Source organism: Pan troglodytes, chromosome 7, assembly GCF_028858775.2.
Source record: "Pan troglodytes isolate AG18354 chromosome 7, NHGRI_mPanTro3-v2.0_pri, whole genome shotgun sequence".
NCBI lineage: Eukaryota > Metazoa > Chordata > Mammalia > Primates > Hominidae > Pan > Pan troglodytes.
The window spans coordinates 110,274,894-110,290,455 of NC_072405.2; the positions used below are offsets into that span (position 1 = coordinate 110,274,894).

General features: G+C 37.3%; 1 protein-coding gene across 24 annotated transcripts in view; it reads right to left on the reverse strand.

Moving 5' to 3' along the window:
- Nucleotides 1-15,562, reverse strand: part of RGS22 (regulator of G protein signaling 22) — a 173,232-nt gene that overhangs the window by 97,302 nt on the left and 60,368 nt on the right. For all 24 annotated transcript variants that reach the window (XR_001720326.4, XM_016959721.4, XM_016959719.3 and 21 more), the window contains 3 exons: nt 10,644-10,758; nt 8,801-8,926; nt 7,772-7,873 (listed from right to left, as the gene is read on the reverse strand). Coding sequence is in view for 23 of the 24 variants with exons in the window: in XM_016959721.4 (XP_016815210.1) it covers nt 7,772-7,873; nt 8,801-8,926; nt 10,644-10,758 (343 nt within the window). In the remaining variant the exon portion in view is untranslated. The remainder of the gene's footprint in view (nt 1-7,771; nt 7,874-8,800; nt 8,927-10,643; nt 10,759-15,562) is intronic.

The following is a 15,562-nucleotide window of genomic DNA, read 5'->3' on the forward strand; positions in this document are numbered from 1 at the left end:
AACATGAAACCAAGACCTATTAAAACTAACTGACTTAACAAAGTTTACCCAGCTAGTAACTAGGAGAATGTAAATAATTCATGTCTTCAATGCCACATTCTGTGATTTTTTTTTGCCTTCTACGTCATATAGCCTCTGATCTAGGTGCTATATTAAAATAACAGTGTGTTACCCTGACGTCCAATCCAATAAGACAAAAATCTCACACTGCTGCAAGAATTTCTTTATATTAAATAGCACTTTGTGGTAAAAGTGCTGTGGATTTACCTAGGAATTCTCTCATTTCTCATTTCCATTTCATTCTTACCTACCCTCTTCATTCATTAATTACTACATTTTCCATATAATTCTCCTAGACTCTAAGTTTTTTCCTCCTTCCCATTTCTTACTTTTAAAATTTGGTGCGTGTGTGTGTGTGTACTTAAACATGTTTAATATTTTTGTTTCATACGTTTACTTATTTTTATTTAAATATCATTATGTATGCTATGGAGAGTGACAGATTCTAAATGCACAATTTTTGTTAGGATATAACTTATCTGAAAGATTTCACAAGTTACAAAAGACAGTAGTCCTCAGGTCTGTTTCATTCTCTAGTAGTGCTCTCTCACTGAAGCAAGTATGTAATGTCAAAAAAACTGCAGAACTCTCGGCAGAAACGCTATAAGCCAGAAGAGAGTGGGGGCCAATATTCAACGTTCTTAAGGAAAAGAATTTTCAACCCAGAATTTCATATCCAGCCAAACTAAGCTTCATAAGTGAAGGAGAAATAAAATCCTTTACAGACAAGCAAATGCTGAGAGATTTTGTCACCACCAGGCCTGCCTTACAAGAACTCCTGAAGGAAGCACTAAACATGGAAAGGAACAACCAGTACCAGCCACTGCAAAAACATACCAAATTGCAAAGACCATCGATGCTAGGAAGAAACTGTATCAATTAATGGGCAAAATAACCAGCAAACATCATAATCACAGGATCAAATTCACATATAACAATATTAACCTTAAATGTAAATGGGCTAAATGCCCCAATTAAAAGACACAGACTGGCAAATTGGATAGAGTCAAGACCCATCAGTGTGCTGTATTCAGGAGACCCATCTCACGTGTAGAGACACATATTAGGCTCAAAATAAAGGGATGGAGGAAGATCTACCAAGCAAATGGAAAACAAAAAAAAGAAGGGGTTGCAATCCTAGTCTCTGATAAAACAGACTTTAAACCAACAAAGATCAAAAGAGACAAAGAAGGCCTTTACATAATGGTAAAGGGATCAATTCAACAAGAAGAGCTAACTATCCTAAATATATGTGCACCCAATACAGGAGCACCCAGATTCATAAAGCAAGTCCTTAGAGACCTACAAAGAGACTTAGACTCCCACACAATAATAATGGGAGACTTTAACACCCCACTGTCAATATTAGACAGATCAACGAGACAGAAGGTTAACAAAGATATTCAGGGCTTGAACTCAGCTCTGCACTAAGTGGACCTAATAGACATCTACAGAACTCTCCACCCCAAATCAACAGAATATACATTCTTCTCAGCACCACATAGCACTTATTCTAAAATTGACCACATAATTGGAAGTAAAACACTCCTCAGCAAATGTAAAAGACCAGAAATCACAACAAACTATCTCTCAGACCACAGTGCAATCAAATTAGAACTCAGGATTAAGAAACTCACTCAAAACCACACAACTACATGGAAATGGAACAACCTGCTCCTGAATGACTACTGGGTAAATAACGAAATGAAGGCAGAAATAAAGATGTTCTTTGAAACCAATGAGAACAGAGACACAATGTACCAGAATCTCTGGGACACATTTAAAGCAGTCTGCAGAGGGAAATTTATAGCACTAAATGCCCACAAGAGAAAGCAGGAAAGACCTAAAATTGACACCCTAACATCACAATTAAAATAACTAGAGAAGCAAGAGCAAACAAATCCAAAAGCTAGCAGAAGACAAGAAATACTTAAGATCAGAGCAGAACTGAAGGAGACAGAGACCCAAAAAACCCTTCAAAAAAATCAATGAATCCAGGAGCTGGTTTTTTGAAAAGATCAACAAAATTGATAGACCAAAGCAAGACTAATAAAGAAGAAAAGAGAGAAGAATCAAATAGATGCAATTAAAAATGATAAACGAGATATCACCACTGATCCCACAGAAATACAAACTACCATCAGAGAATACTATAAACGCCTCTATGCAAATAAACTAGAAAATCTAGAAGAAATGGATAAATTCCTTGACACATACACCCTCCCAAGACTAAACCAGGAAGAAGTTGAGTCTCTGAATAGACCAATAACAGGCTCTGAAATTGAGGCAGTAATTAATAGCCTACCAACCAAAAAAAAAAAAAAAGTCCAGGACCAGATGGATTCACAGCTGAATTCTACCAGAGGTACAAAGAGGACCTGGTACCATTTCTTTTGAAACTGTTCCAAACAATAGAAACAGAGGGAATCCTCCCAAAAAAAGAATTTTAGACCAATATCTCTGACATCAATGCGAAAATCCTCAATAAAATACTGGCAAACCAAATCCAGCAGCACATCAAAAAGCTTATCCACCATGATCAAGTTGGCTTTTCATCCATGGCATGCAAGACTGGTTCAACACACACAAATCAATAAATGTAATCCATCACATAAACAGAAACAATCACAAAAACCAGATGATTATCTCAATAGATGCAGGAAAGGTCTTCGACAAAATTCAACAGCCATTCATGCTAAAAACGCTCAATAAACTAGGTATTGATGGAATGTATCTCAAAACAATAAGAGCTATTTATGACAAACCCACAGCCAATATTATACTGTATGGGCAAAAACTGGAAGCATTCCCTTTGAAAACCAGCACAAGACAAGGATGCCCTCTCTCACCACTCCTATTCAACATAGTGTTGGAAGTTCTGGCCAGGGCAATTGGGCAAGAGAAAGAAATAAAGGGTATTCAAGTAGGAAAAGAGGAAGTGAAATTGTCCCTGTTCGCAGATGACATGATTGTATATTTAGAAAACCCCATCATCTCAGCCCAAAATCTCCTTAAGCTGATAAGCAACTTCAGCAAAGTCTCAGGATACAAAATCAATGTGCAAAAATCACAAGCATTCCTATACACCAACAACAGACAAACAGAGAGCCAAATCATGAGTGAATTCCCATTCACAATTGCTACACAGAGAATAAAATGCCTAGGAATCCAACTTACAAGGGATGTGAAAGACCTCTTCAAGGAGAACTATAAATCACTGCTCAACAAAATAAAAGAATACACAAACAAATGGAAAAACATTCCATGCTCATGGATAGGAAGAATCAATATTATGAAAATGGCCATACTGTCCAAGGTAATTTATAGATTCAATGCCATCCCCATCAAGCTACCAATGACTTTCTTCACAGAATTGGAAAAAATTACTTTAAAGTGCATATGGAACCAAAAAAGAGCCTTCATTTCCAAGACAATCCTAAGCAAAAAGAACAAAGCTGGAGGCATCACGCTACCCGACTTCAAACTATACTCCAAGTCTACAGTAGTATGGTACTGGTACCAAAACAGATATATAGACCAATGGAACAGAACAGAGGCCTCAGAAATAACACCACATATCTAGAACCATCTGATCTTTGACAAACCTGACAAAAACAAGAAATGGGGAAACGATTCCCTATTTAATAAATGGTGCTGGGAAAACTGGCTAGCCATATGTAAAAAGCTGAAACTGGATCCCCTCCTTATACCTTACACAAAAATTAATTCAAGATGGATTAAAGACTTAAATGTTAGACCTAAAACCATAAAAACCCTAGAAGAAAACATACGCAATACCATTCAGGACATAGGCATGGGCAAGGACTTCATGTCTAAAACACCAAAAGCAATGGCAACAAAAGCCAAAATTGACAAATGGGATCTAATTAAACTGAAGAGTTTCTGCATGGCAAAAGAAACTACCATCAGAGTGAACAGGCAACCTACAGAATGGGAGAAAAATTTTGCAATCTACCCATCTGACAAAGGGCTAATATCCAGAATCTACGAAGAGCTCAAACAAATTTACAAGAAAAAAACAAACAACCCCATCAAAAAGTGGGTAAAGAATATGAACAGACACTTCTCAAAAGAAAACATCTATGCAGCCAAAAGACACATGAAAACATGCTCATCATCACTGACCATCAGAGAAATGCAAATCAAAACCACAATGAGATACCATCTCACACCAGTTAGAATGGCGTTCATTAAAAAGCCAGGGGAAACAACAGATGCTGGAGAGGATGTGGAGAAATAGAAACGCTTTTACACTGTTGGTGGGAGTATAAATTAGTTCAACCTTGTGGGGGACAGTGTGGCAATTCCTCCAAGATCTAGAACTAGACATACCATTGACCCAGCGATCCCATTACTGGGTATAAACCCAATGGATTTTAAATCATGCTACTATAAAGACACATGCACATGTATGTTTACTGTGGCACTATTCACAATAGCAAAAACTTGGGACTAACCCAAATGTCCATCAATGATAGACTGGATTAAGAAAATGTGGCACATATACACCATGGAATACTATGCAGCCATAAAAAAGGATGAGTGCATGTCCTTTGCAGGGACATGAATGAAGCTGGAAACCATCATTCTCAGCAAACTATCACAAGGACAGAAAACCAAACACTGCATGTTCTCACTCATAGGTGGGAATTGAACAATGAGAACACTTGGACACAGGGCAGAGAACATCACACACTGGGGCCTGTTGTGGGGTGGGGGGCTGGGGGTGGATAGCATTAGGAGAAATACCTAATGTAAATGACAAGTTGATGGGTGCAGCAAACCAACATGGCATATGTAGACCTATGTAACAAACCTGCACGTTGTGCACATGTACCCTAGAACTTAAAATATAATAACAATTTTAAAAAAGAAAAAATAAAATTGAAATAAAAGAAAAATCTCCAAATTAAAAAAAAAAAAACTGTAGAACGATCTACAGTAACAATCTGGTCTCCAAATCTTAGTAGTGGTATATGGTTCCTTGGCAAGCTGTCGCTAGGGTCAAAGATGTCTCTACACTATGGTGATGATTCCCTTTCTCCTTGCCAACACCATTTAAATTGGTTTCCAACTGTGTACTATTCTATCTTGAAGCCATGTGGTGAAATCTTCAGGGTGTACCCAAGACAGTACTTCAAACTCTTGGACTCTTTAGTCATGCTAATCACTGTTACTGATATACCCTTCCCCATCTAGTCTGAATAAAGATATTTCTGCAATAGTTCATGGGGCAATAAAACTTCAGCATTTATGTACAGAAAATCATGTAAGTCTCTTGAAATCAAATCTCAGTCTCCTAGCACACAAATTGGCAGAAACTTGAAAACAATATAAAATCAAGTTCATAGAAACTTTATTTATTTATTTTGAGTCAGGGTCTTGTTCTGCCACCCAGACTGGAGAGTGGTGGCGCAATCATAGCTTACTGCAGCCTTGAACTCCTGGGCTCAAGCGATCCTCCCACCTCAGCCTCTCCAGTACCTACGACTACAGGTGCACATCACTATGCCTGGCTAATTTTTAAATTTTTTATAAAGATGCGGTCTCACTTTGTTTTCCAGGCTGGCCTTGAACTCCTGGGCTCAAGCAATCCTCCTGCCTCAGCCTGCCAAAGTACTGGGATTACAGGCATGAGCTAACACGCCTGGCCCATAGCAATTTTTACATAGTCCAGCTTATTGTATTGTGCCATTGGCATTATCAATCCAACGATCTAAATTGTAAATTTACCCCTGAAGAGAGTCATATATCTATTATAAAGAAACAGACAGCATTTCATACCATAAAATGAATCTCTAGGATTATAGTATTACAGGCAGTTCTTGTATCTTAAGTCACAGAAACCTGGGATAATTAGAACCTAAACCAATTTAGACAATTGCTCCTGTAACCAAAAAAATAAAGTTGGGCATGGTGGTGCATGCCTGTAATCCCAGCACTTAGGCTGAGGCAGCAGGATCACTTGAGCCCAGGAGTTCAAGGCTGCAGTGAGCTATGATCCCTCCACTGCACTCCAGCCTGCGTGACAGGGCAAGATCCTGCCTCTAAAAAAGTAAATAAATAAAAAAGTAAAACAAAGTAAAATAAATATAGATGCAAAGAGCAAGTATGTCAAAAAACAACAAACACATAGATCTGCTTTTTTATTTATCTTTCTTCATTCCTAAAAGCAAATGTCTCCATTGTTTTCCTCTCACCCTGCTTTAACTATCCAAAAGAGAACCTAGGAGAAGATAAAAACCTTACAGACCTCGAAAATCCCAAAACAGAATAGTCCACCTTCAAGTAACCAAAACTGTGTGGTTTTACAATCATTTATTACTAATAATTAACAAGTCAACCAAGCTCAAATAGAATTTCCTCTTTTACAAGGTCATGGAAATATGAAAATTATTAAGAAAAAAACTCACTTAATTGGGCAGCTGAAGATTTTTGGAGGAATACTCTTTGTAGTAGTGAAAACATAATAAAAATAATGCATGGTACTTGAACAGACAGGGGCAATAGTTTAGGAGGATTAGGGCAATAGGTTATAGAGAATTACAGGTAAAGGATTAACAAACAGAATAGTCAACTGGGTGGTCTCAGAAATGGTGCTAGTAAATTAGAGATATAATTTCATGATTTCATGGAGACAGATATGGGCTATGTAGGGGCTGAAGCCCTTTATCTCACAGTAAAAAGTACAAAGCTCTGTCAGCTGATTTACAAAGCATAGTTATTAATGCCAGAGTCAGGGTGGGGGAAGTAACAGTGAACATCCAGCGGTACACTATGATACATCAAATAAGATTATAAGATAATAAATAAAATGATGAAGCTAGTTTCCTTAGCATTGTTCAGGGGGAGGTCCTCTGGAATGCAGTTATTCTGGATTGTAAGAATCACTTAAGTGGTGAACAGATATAGAAGTGATTAGCACTTTTCTAGGCTTGGAGACCTGTCTCCATAAAAGATCAGAAGAGCCTGACAATAAAAAACTGCAAAAATAAGTCAGCTTGAGTCACAATTCTGCTCCCTTTTCTTCTTCCCCACAAAATAGGCTATTCTCTCTCCTTTTACAGAGAATCCTCTGTTCTTCCCCCTCTATTTTTTTTCTTTCCTCCTCTATTTGGCTTCAGGGTGGTCTTGAAACATTCTTTCCTCCACTCCCTGACTGTCTGTCTCCTATGACATGTAGAACAGAAGCCTAAACAACTACATGGGGCCTGCACTGCATAGTCAGTCAACATCTTTTCCTGCTTATACCAAGTCAACAGCCTAGTATGTCCAACAGCTGATACCTGCAGGAAGCTCAGAGAGCAACATTGGTCAATGTCTCTGTTCCCCATCACTTCAATGATTCATTACATGTCCATTCTCAGGGTCTTCTTTTAAATCACTCAAAACCAAACCAAAAAGGTATACATTAGAAAAAAAAGAGAGAGAGAGATGTTCTTTATCAGAAGAACAAGTAGTTGGCAAGAGAAAATAAAGCAAACCAAATAAAAGAGATAAAACTGAAAACTCACAAATCATATTATAAAACAATATTCTGCTGATTTCAAATAAAGTAATCCCATGGCAACAATTTAATTGCTGCCTTTTTGCCTGCGATCCCAGATTTCTCTTGTTTCGGACTGGACACAATTTTCATTTCTCTGTGTACTTAGTGCTTCACATTGAAACAATATTATTTACTACGTACTTGCGCTTGCTTGCAAACTTTAAAAGGCTGAAGTGTTTCTTGGTAGAAAAGCTGATGATAAGCCTGCAGGTCAAACCAAAAGTACACACTGTTCTTCCACAACTACAGATGGAAAAAGTACATAAATTATTACCACCCAATTATTAAAACTCTTACAAAGCTCTAATTTCAAATATAAGTAACTGTTTAGCTCCTTGCTGTTACCATAAATCAGGTTCAATTTAAGACGGTTTTAATCTTCTATCACAAACTGGCAATACACAAAATATTTATTGATATTGTTGCTGGAAGATTATATTTTTGCATGTATGCCTCTCACATAATTAGTCATTAAAATGGTAAGTATTCTAGTTAACAGTTAAAGAGTAGCCATGTATTTTGATATATATGGGCAATGTGTATTACAGCAGAACCAAACATTACTCTAGTAATTGAACCAGTTAAATACTTTTTTTTTTTTTTGAGACAGTGTCTCACTCTCTCACCCAGACTGGAGTGCAGTGGTGCAATCTCGGCTCACCGCAACCTCTGCCTCCAGGCTCAAGTGATTCTCCCACCTCAGCCTCCCGAGTAGCTGGGATTACAGGCATGCACCACCACGCCCAGCTAATTTTTGTATTTTAGTAGAGATGGGGTTTCACCATGTTGGCCGGGCTGGTCTCGAACTCTTGACCTCAAATGATCCACCCACCTTGGCCTCCCAAAGTGCTGGGATTACAGGCATGAGCCACCGCGCCTGGCCAATACTTTTCATTTGAGCAAAAGTAAGACTGATTTTTTTTTTTTAATTTTGAAAAACCAACTGGAAATAATGTTGCCACTATTCAATGTAATTTGTAATTGTAGGATGAGCAAAAGAATTATAATTGAGATGCTTAAATATTTACTAAATATTAAATATGAATTTTCTTATCACAGATGGGAACTTTAACATCAAATATAATTATGTGAGCACTTAATTATTTTGATGTCTCTTATTTTTAAATGAAGTAAAATTATAAAATTAAATTTTAAATAATTCTTTTCTACCTTGTTCCCTGAATGCTCGCAGAATTTAGTAAAGAAGAATCCAGCTCTATTTTCTACATACAAAGATTGCAACAAATTTTCCATGTCAAATCCTCCCAAGGCACCAACATCTGACACGGTTTTAACCTAGATAACAAAACAGAAGTCTATTATCCACCCAAAAACATTGTAATTTTTTTATGGCATTACACAACAGGATTTCATAAACTCTACCATGCTGTCATTTTCCCACTGGACTATTTTATTTTTGTACCATATATGTAATTAATGCAGTATGTTTGCATTTGAGAGTCATATAAGATTCATTTGTGGAGCCCAACTATAGCCACAGAATATATTCTATTATAAACCAATCTGATTTTAAACATAATGTTGAAGCAACTTCCCAGCCTCAATTATTTTCATGTTTCAGGCAAAGTAAGACCATTTTAGGAGTATTCCAAATCCTTGTTGGTGGCCTCTTTCATGCATATTTAATGTTATTTTAGCCTTGAAGTGCTGCTATTATAGCTACAGAGGGTTATGATGAGAACTATCTCCAAGGCCTCTCGGTGCTGCTCATTAACTATCCTTAGGGGGTCCCTCTTGGACAGTCTCACCCTGTATAGGTCATGGCCTGCACAGTGTAAATGGCAGTGTAAGTTCTCATAAAATGTTGCTGTTTATAGGCTTCTCTGCCAACAGTGCTGGCAACCCTCATACAATTTTTGAAACACAGAAAGCTGGCTATTTCTCCAAGCACAGGAGTGACTTCAGAATATGAAAGGGCATCTACTATTCAGTTTAACTCTTTGCTATATGTTTTGTAGAACTCATAGACTACTTCTTTATAATAAGATAATAATGGTATAAAAAATTTAGGGTTTAAGTAAGGTTCTCACTCTCTTTTTGTCCTACTGTCTCTCCATTTCTCCACCTCTCTATCTGCCTGCTAAACAAATTCTGAAGTGAGAATTTAATGTTTTTACTATGTTTAACTATCAGCATTACAAACTAAAAAAAAAAAAATCATTATTTTAGTAGAAAAAAACAGTTAAAAGAAATGGAGTACTATTTGCATAGAATAAAATAAATAGTTATGCAAAATTATAGCTAAGTGTTCAGACTGTATTAGGACTGCCAAGGTTTCTACCTAAAGTATAATCCTTAGGGAATGTGAAGTTTTCATCTAGAACTAGTGCATTAAATCCACATTATCAGGGTAGCTGTACCATGGAAACACCCTGCCCTTTAAAAATTCTAGGCTTTGGCTGGGTGCGGTGGCTCCTGCCTGTAATCCCAGCACTTTGGAAGGGCGAGACAGGCGGATTGCCTGAGGTCAGGAGTTCGAGACCAGTCTGGGCAACATGGTGAAACCCCATCTCTACTAAAAATACAGAAAAATTAGCCAGGCGTGGTGGTGTGCGCCTGTAGTCCCAGCTACTTGGGAGGCTGAGGCAGGGAATTGCTTGAACCAGGGAGGTGGAGGTTGCAGTGAGCCAAGACCATGCCACGGCACTCCAGCCTGGGCAACAGAGCAAGACTCTATCTCAAAAAAAAAAAAAAATTCTAGGCTTCTAAAATGTAACATCAAATACTATTTTTCTTTCAAGTGTCATCATACCAAAACCAGAACACCATTGTGTTTGAAAACAGTAATCAATGCAGTATATAGAACCATGGTACTACAAAAGAAAAACACAGAGGAAATATTTGTGTAAAAATCCTTTGGCAAGGAAAAAAATCAAATGTGTTGCTTAGTAAAGAAAAAATATTATGATAAATCAATACAAATTCTCTAAAATCAGGAGATATTGATCAGTTAAATGAAGAATCAGGTTTATTCAGTCCTCAAAACACTCACCCTAGGTTCTTCTGTATAAGCGTATCTTCTATCCAGCTGGGGCTTGAGACATTCAGAAATGTCAGTAAAAGATGTTAAATGAATGACTTTGCTGCTTTCTGACATGTACTTTGACCTAAATTATAAGGATGAGAACTAAAATTATAAGAATGAGAACTAACTGATCAACAAACAAATTTTGAGCACTTTTGGTATACATAGCACCGAATCTTAAGAGTACTTCTGAGCAATGTGACTCAGGAAAAAAAGGATAAACATCGTTCTAGCCCTAAAGTGGTGGTTCAGAAAATGAGTCATAGTTGTACAGAAAGACAATTCTCAAAATAACTGCTGGTTAGATGAATTCAAGATGGTTTATTATAGATGCCAAATGACTGGGATGGATAATAAATATTTTGAGAGGGCAAGAATGAGAAATTCCTTCAACCTATATTAGTAATTTTAACATAAAATATTTATTTGTGTTTTAATAAAATTAAAAAAATTTTAATGTGTTTTAGAGGGGCTCTTTAGATAGGAAAATAGTGAGCAATAAATGAAGGTAGGTATGGAAATCCTTGTTTAAAAGGCAGCAAACATAATTTGCTTAGGGCAGGAAGACACTAACATTAAAAAGTGAACATTATATACTACATACCAAACACTGTGCTAGATATAATTCATATTATAATATTTAATCCTCACAGAGGTGAGATTCATAGGGAATTATATAGATTAGTTTGGGGTGACATAATGGAAGACTTTGGAGTTAGACTAATGACTTTGGATATTATCTCTTTCTATTTTTTTATCCAGCTCCCTCTCCCATACCCACGCTGCAATTATTCTAAAGCCTTATTTTCTTGCTCCATAAAACATGCCTATTCTACCTTGCCAATATTCCTCCATTCCAATCCACCAGCAGATTACCTTGCAGGTTCTTCTCACACAAAATGTATGTACAACATGCTTCAGTTTCCATTTCCTCATGTAGCCAAATGGCATGCTTCTATATACAGTACCACTGAGATCCTGAAAAAGCTAAACATTAACCTTCTAAGACTCCCTTGCAGCGAGACATAGCCATGAGACACAGTTGTGACTAATGAGATACAAAATGAAATGTGCTAGGGAGCTTCTGAGGAAGCTTGCTTTCCTGACAAGAGGGAGAGGGTTAATGGAAATTGCCCTTCCTCCTCCATTCTGACTTGAAAGCCTGATATTAGGAGCCGCAACACTGCTGACCACGAGGGAAAGGCCAAGAGCCTCACAAAGATTCAGGCCCTAATCTTTCTGATCTATTGTACCAACACTGGCAGTTGCCTATTATCGGATTTCTTGTTATGTGAGAAAAATTAGGTCAATTCATCTAAGCCATTGCTAGTTAGGTTTCTGGTATTTACAGCTGAAAGCATTCTTGGTATGAACAACAAACATATCCACCTGTACCCATCCTTACTTCTTTCCATGTTGTCTCAGGAAGAAGTGCCCCACCTCCTGCCCGTGGTTAATCTAATTCCCTTAGCTCTTGAACCTGTCCCTCTATTCTCCTTTGAATATGAAGACCTTTGTTTTTTCTCATATATCTTCAGCTTCTCCATTTCCTCTGGATTCTATTCTAGGCATATCAACAGACTCAAGTCTTCACATTAAAAATACTCTTTCTGATGAGAACAAAAACCTTTAGCTAGACTAACCAAGAGAAACCTTTAGTGGCTGGGCACGGTGGCTCACGCCTATAATCCCAGCACTTGGGAGGCTGAGGTGGGTGGATCACGTGAGGTCAGGAGTTTGAGACCAGCCTGGTCCACATGGTGAAACCCCGTCTCTACTAAAAATACAAAAATGAGCTGGGCGTGGTGGCAGGCACCTGTAATCCCAGCTGCTTGGGCGGCTGAGGCAGGAGAATCGCTTGAACTCATGAGGTGGAGGTTGCAGTGAGCCAAGATTGCGCCACTGCACTCCAGGCTGGGCAGAGTGAGACTCTGTCTCAAAAAAAAAACAAAAAACAAAACAAAACAAAAAAAACCACAAAAACAACAAAAATCTTTAGCTAGACTAACCAAGAAAAAGAGAAGACTCAAATTACTTAAATCAGGAATAAAAGAGGATACCTCAATACCAACCTTACAGAAATTAAAAGGATTATGAAGGAATACTTAGGAATGAAGAACTATATGCAAACAAATTAGGTAATTTGATGAAATGAACAAATTCCTAGAGAGACACAAATTACCAAAAATTACTCAAAAAGAAAGAAAACCTGAATAGATCTATAACAAGTAGAGATTAAATCAATAATTTGATATCTCCCCACACAAATAAAAGGCCTGGGCCCAAAAGGATTCACTGGTGAACTCTATCAAGTACTTAAAGAAGAACTAATATGCAGTTCTTCCCAAATTCTTACAAAATTAGAAGGGGAGGGGACACTTCCCAACTCATTCTGCTCATTCTGGTTTTTTTGTTTGTTCGTTTGTTTGTTTTTTGAGAGCCTCACTCTGTCGCCCAGGCTGGAGTGCAGTGGCACGATTTGGGCTCACTGCAACCTCTGCCTCCTGGGTTAAAGGTATTCTCCTGCATCAGTCTCCCGAGTAGCTGGGATTACAGGCGTGAGCCATCATGCCTGGCTAATTTTTGTACATTTAGTAGAGACGGGGTTTCACCATGTTGGCCAGGCTGGCCTGAAACTCCTAACCTCAAGTGATCCACCCACTTCGGCCTCCCAAAGTGCTGGAATTACAGGCATGAGCCACCATGCCCAGCCTAAAATTCTTCCTTCCTTTGGCTTCTGTGACACCACTCTTTCCTTATTTGTACATCTCCCATCTCTCAGATTACCCTTTTTTTTTTTTTTTTCAGATTATCCTTTCTTGGTCTTCTCTTCAAGTTCCTTATTCTCTGCCTTTACTGTAAACCTTGATAACTTAGTTCTCATTATATACTGCTCCTTCTCTCTCTCATGATCATCTCATCCATGCCCACAGCTTCAACTACGCACTGAAGTGTAATGCTTCCTCGATTTTCTACTTGTAATTGATCTCTCTCCCGGGCTCCAAACCTAGATTTCAACTGTTTTGAACATGTATATCCTAATATATATCCTAATGTAGTTTTACATTTTTTATTGAGATAAAATTCACATTGTCAACACACAAAAAATTCGGATGTAGAGAAACTGAAACCCAACATAGTTTCATCTCATCCCTGGAGTACTGGCTGGGCTTGGTGGCTCATGCCTGTAATCCCAGCACTTTGGGAGGTGGGAGGATTGCTTGAGGCCAGGAGTTCAAGACCAGCCTGGGCAACATTACGAGAACCCATCTCTACAAAAAAAAAAATTAGTCAGGCATGGTGGCACACACCTGTAGTCCTAGTTACTTGGGAGGCTGAGGTGGGAGGATCACTTGAGCCCAGAAGTTCAAGGCTGCACGCCATAGCACTCCAGTCTGGGCAAGAGAGTGAGACATTCAAAAAAAACAAAAAAGAAAAAAAAAAGAGTACCTTAGGCTCTATATTCCTTCATTCAACGAATATTAATTGAACACATACTATGTGCCAGATACTGTACTATACCCCGGAGCATTCACCTAGGAAGCACCCCAAATTAAAATCATCTGCCTCCTCCAGTCCTGCTTTTCCTCCTTCTGAGAATAACAAATACACAGAAAATAATGTAGAAATAGTTCTTAAACAGATTTTTTAAAAGTTAAACTTCAGTCAAAATAAGAAATACTGTTTTTAAAATATATGTTTAGAAAGGGTAATGCATACTATGTTGGTGAAGGAATGGTTAAAAAAAGGCACTCTTATACAAGCTGAAGGAAGTATAAGTTGTTATAACTCCTATGAAAGACAATTTGATATTATCTAGCAAAATTTAAAAAGCACATGAATTTTGACTCAAAAATTCTTTTAGGAATTTATCATATATATGATATATAAATATATATATTCAACAATATTAATTGTTGAATTAATGTTGAATAATTCAACTTTTCTCTCAACTCATGCCTGTATGTCCTTTCACTTGTTTCATCACCTGAAAAATGAAGATAATGTTTTCTTTATGGGGATATATATATATATATATATGAAATAGAGCAATGTATAAGAATATCCACTATAACATTGTTTGTAACAGAAAAAAACAGAAACAATGTCACGTCCATCAATAGAGTACAAATGCAAAGTATGGTATAAAATGAAAGAAGCAGACATAGGAGGAGGCAAGATGACAAGAATAAGAATCAAAATAGATTACGGTATATCTATTGCTATAGCACAATCACCGCTATGGAAAAAATCTAAGATATTTTAATAAAAATTTAAAATAAAAAAACAAGGCACAAAACAAGTGTATAGCATGCCACTATTTTTGAACTATGTTTATATTTCTAATTTTTAAGAATAAAACAATTTCAGTAAATGACACACGAAAAACTCTCCAGCTGTTCTTGAGTTCATAGAGAATAATCTCCAGATTCTTTAATATGACAGATAAGAAATTGCATTCTGAACCTCACTTATCTTTTCAGCTCATCTCCTGCTTTTTCACTGTAATACTCTAGCCATAACAATGTATAGTTTTCAAAATTCAACTTTTCTGTCAACTCATGACTATATGTCTTTTCACTTGTTTTATCACTTGAAAAATGATGATAATGCTTTCTTCATGGGGATCCAGTAAGAATTAACAGATACATGTGCCTTCAGAACGGTGTTGCAATTTAAAAAAAAAAGAATTAATTTATACAATGCAAGCAAAGTGTCAATGCCACAAAAGCTCATTAACTGCTACTTTTGGAAATGGCAGAGAAGGTGATTTGGATCAATCTCAGGTAGAAGGCAACTAGATAAGCTGAAAAATCTTACAAAAATAAATCTGCTTAAAGGCATCTGCGTGTTAACAATGTAGTCAAGAATAACTCAGCCAAAAC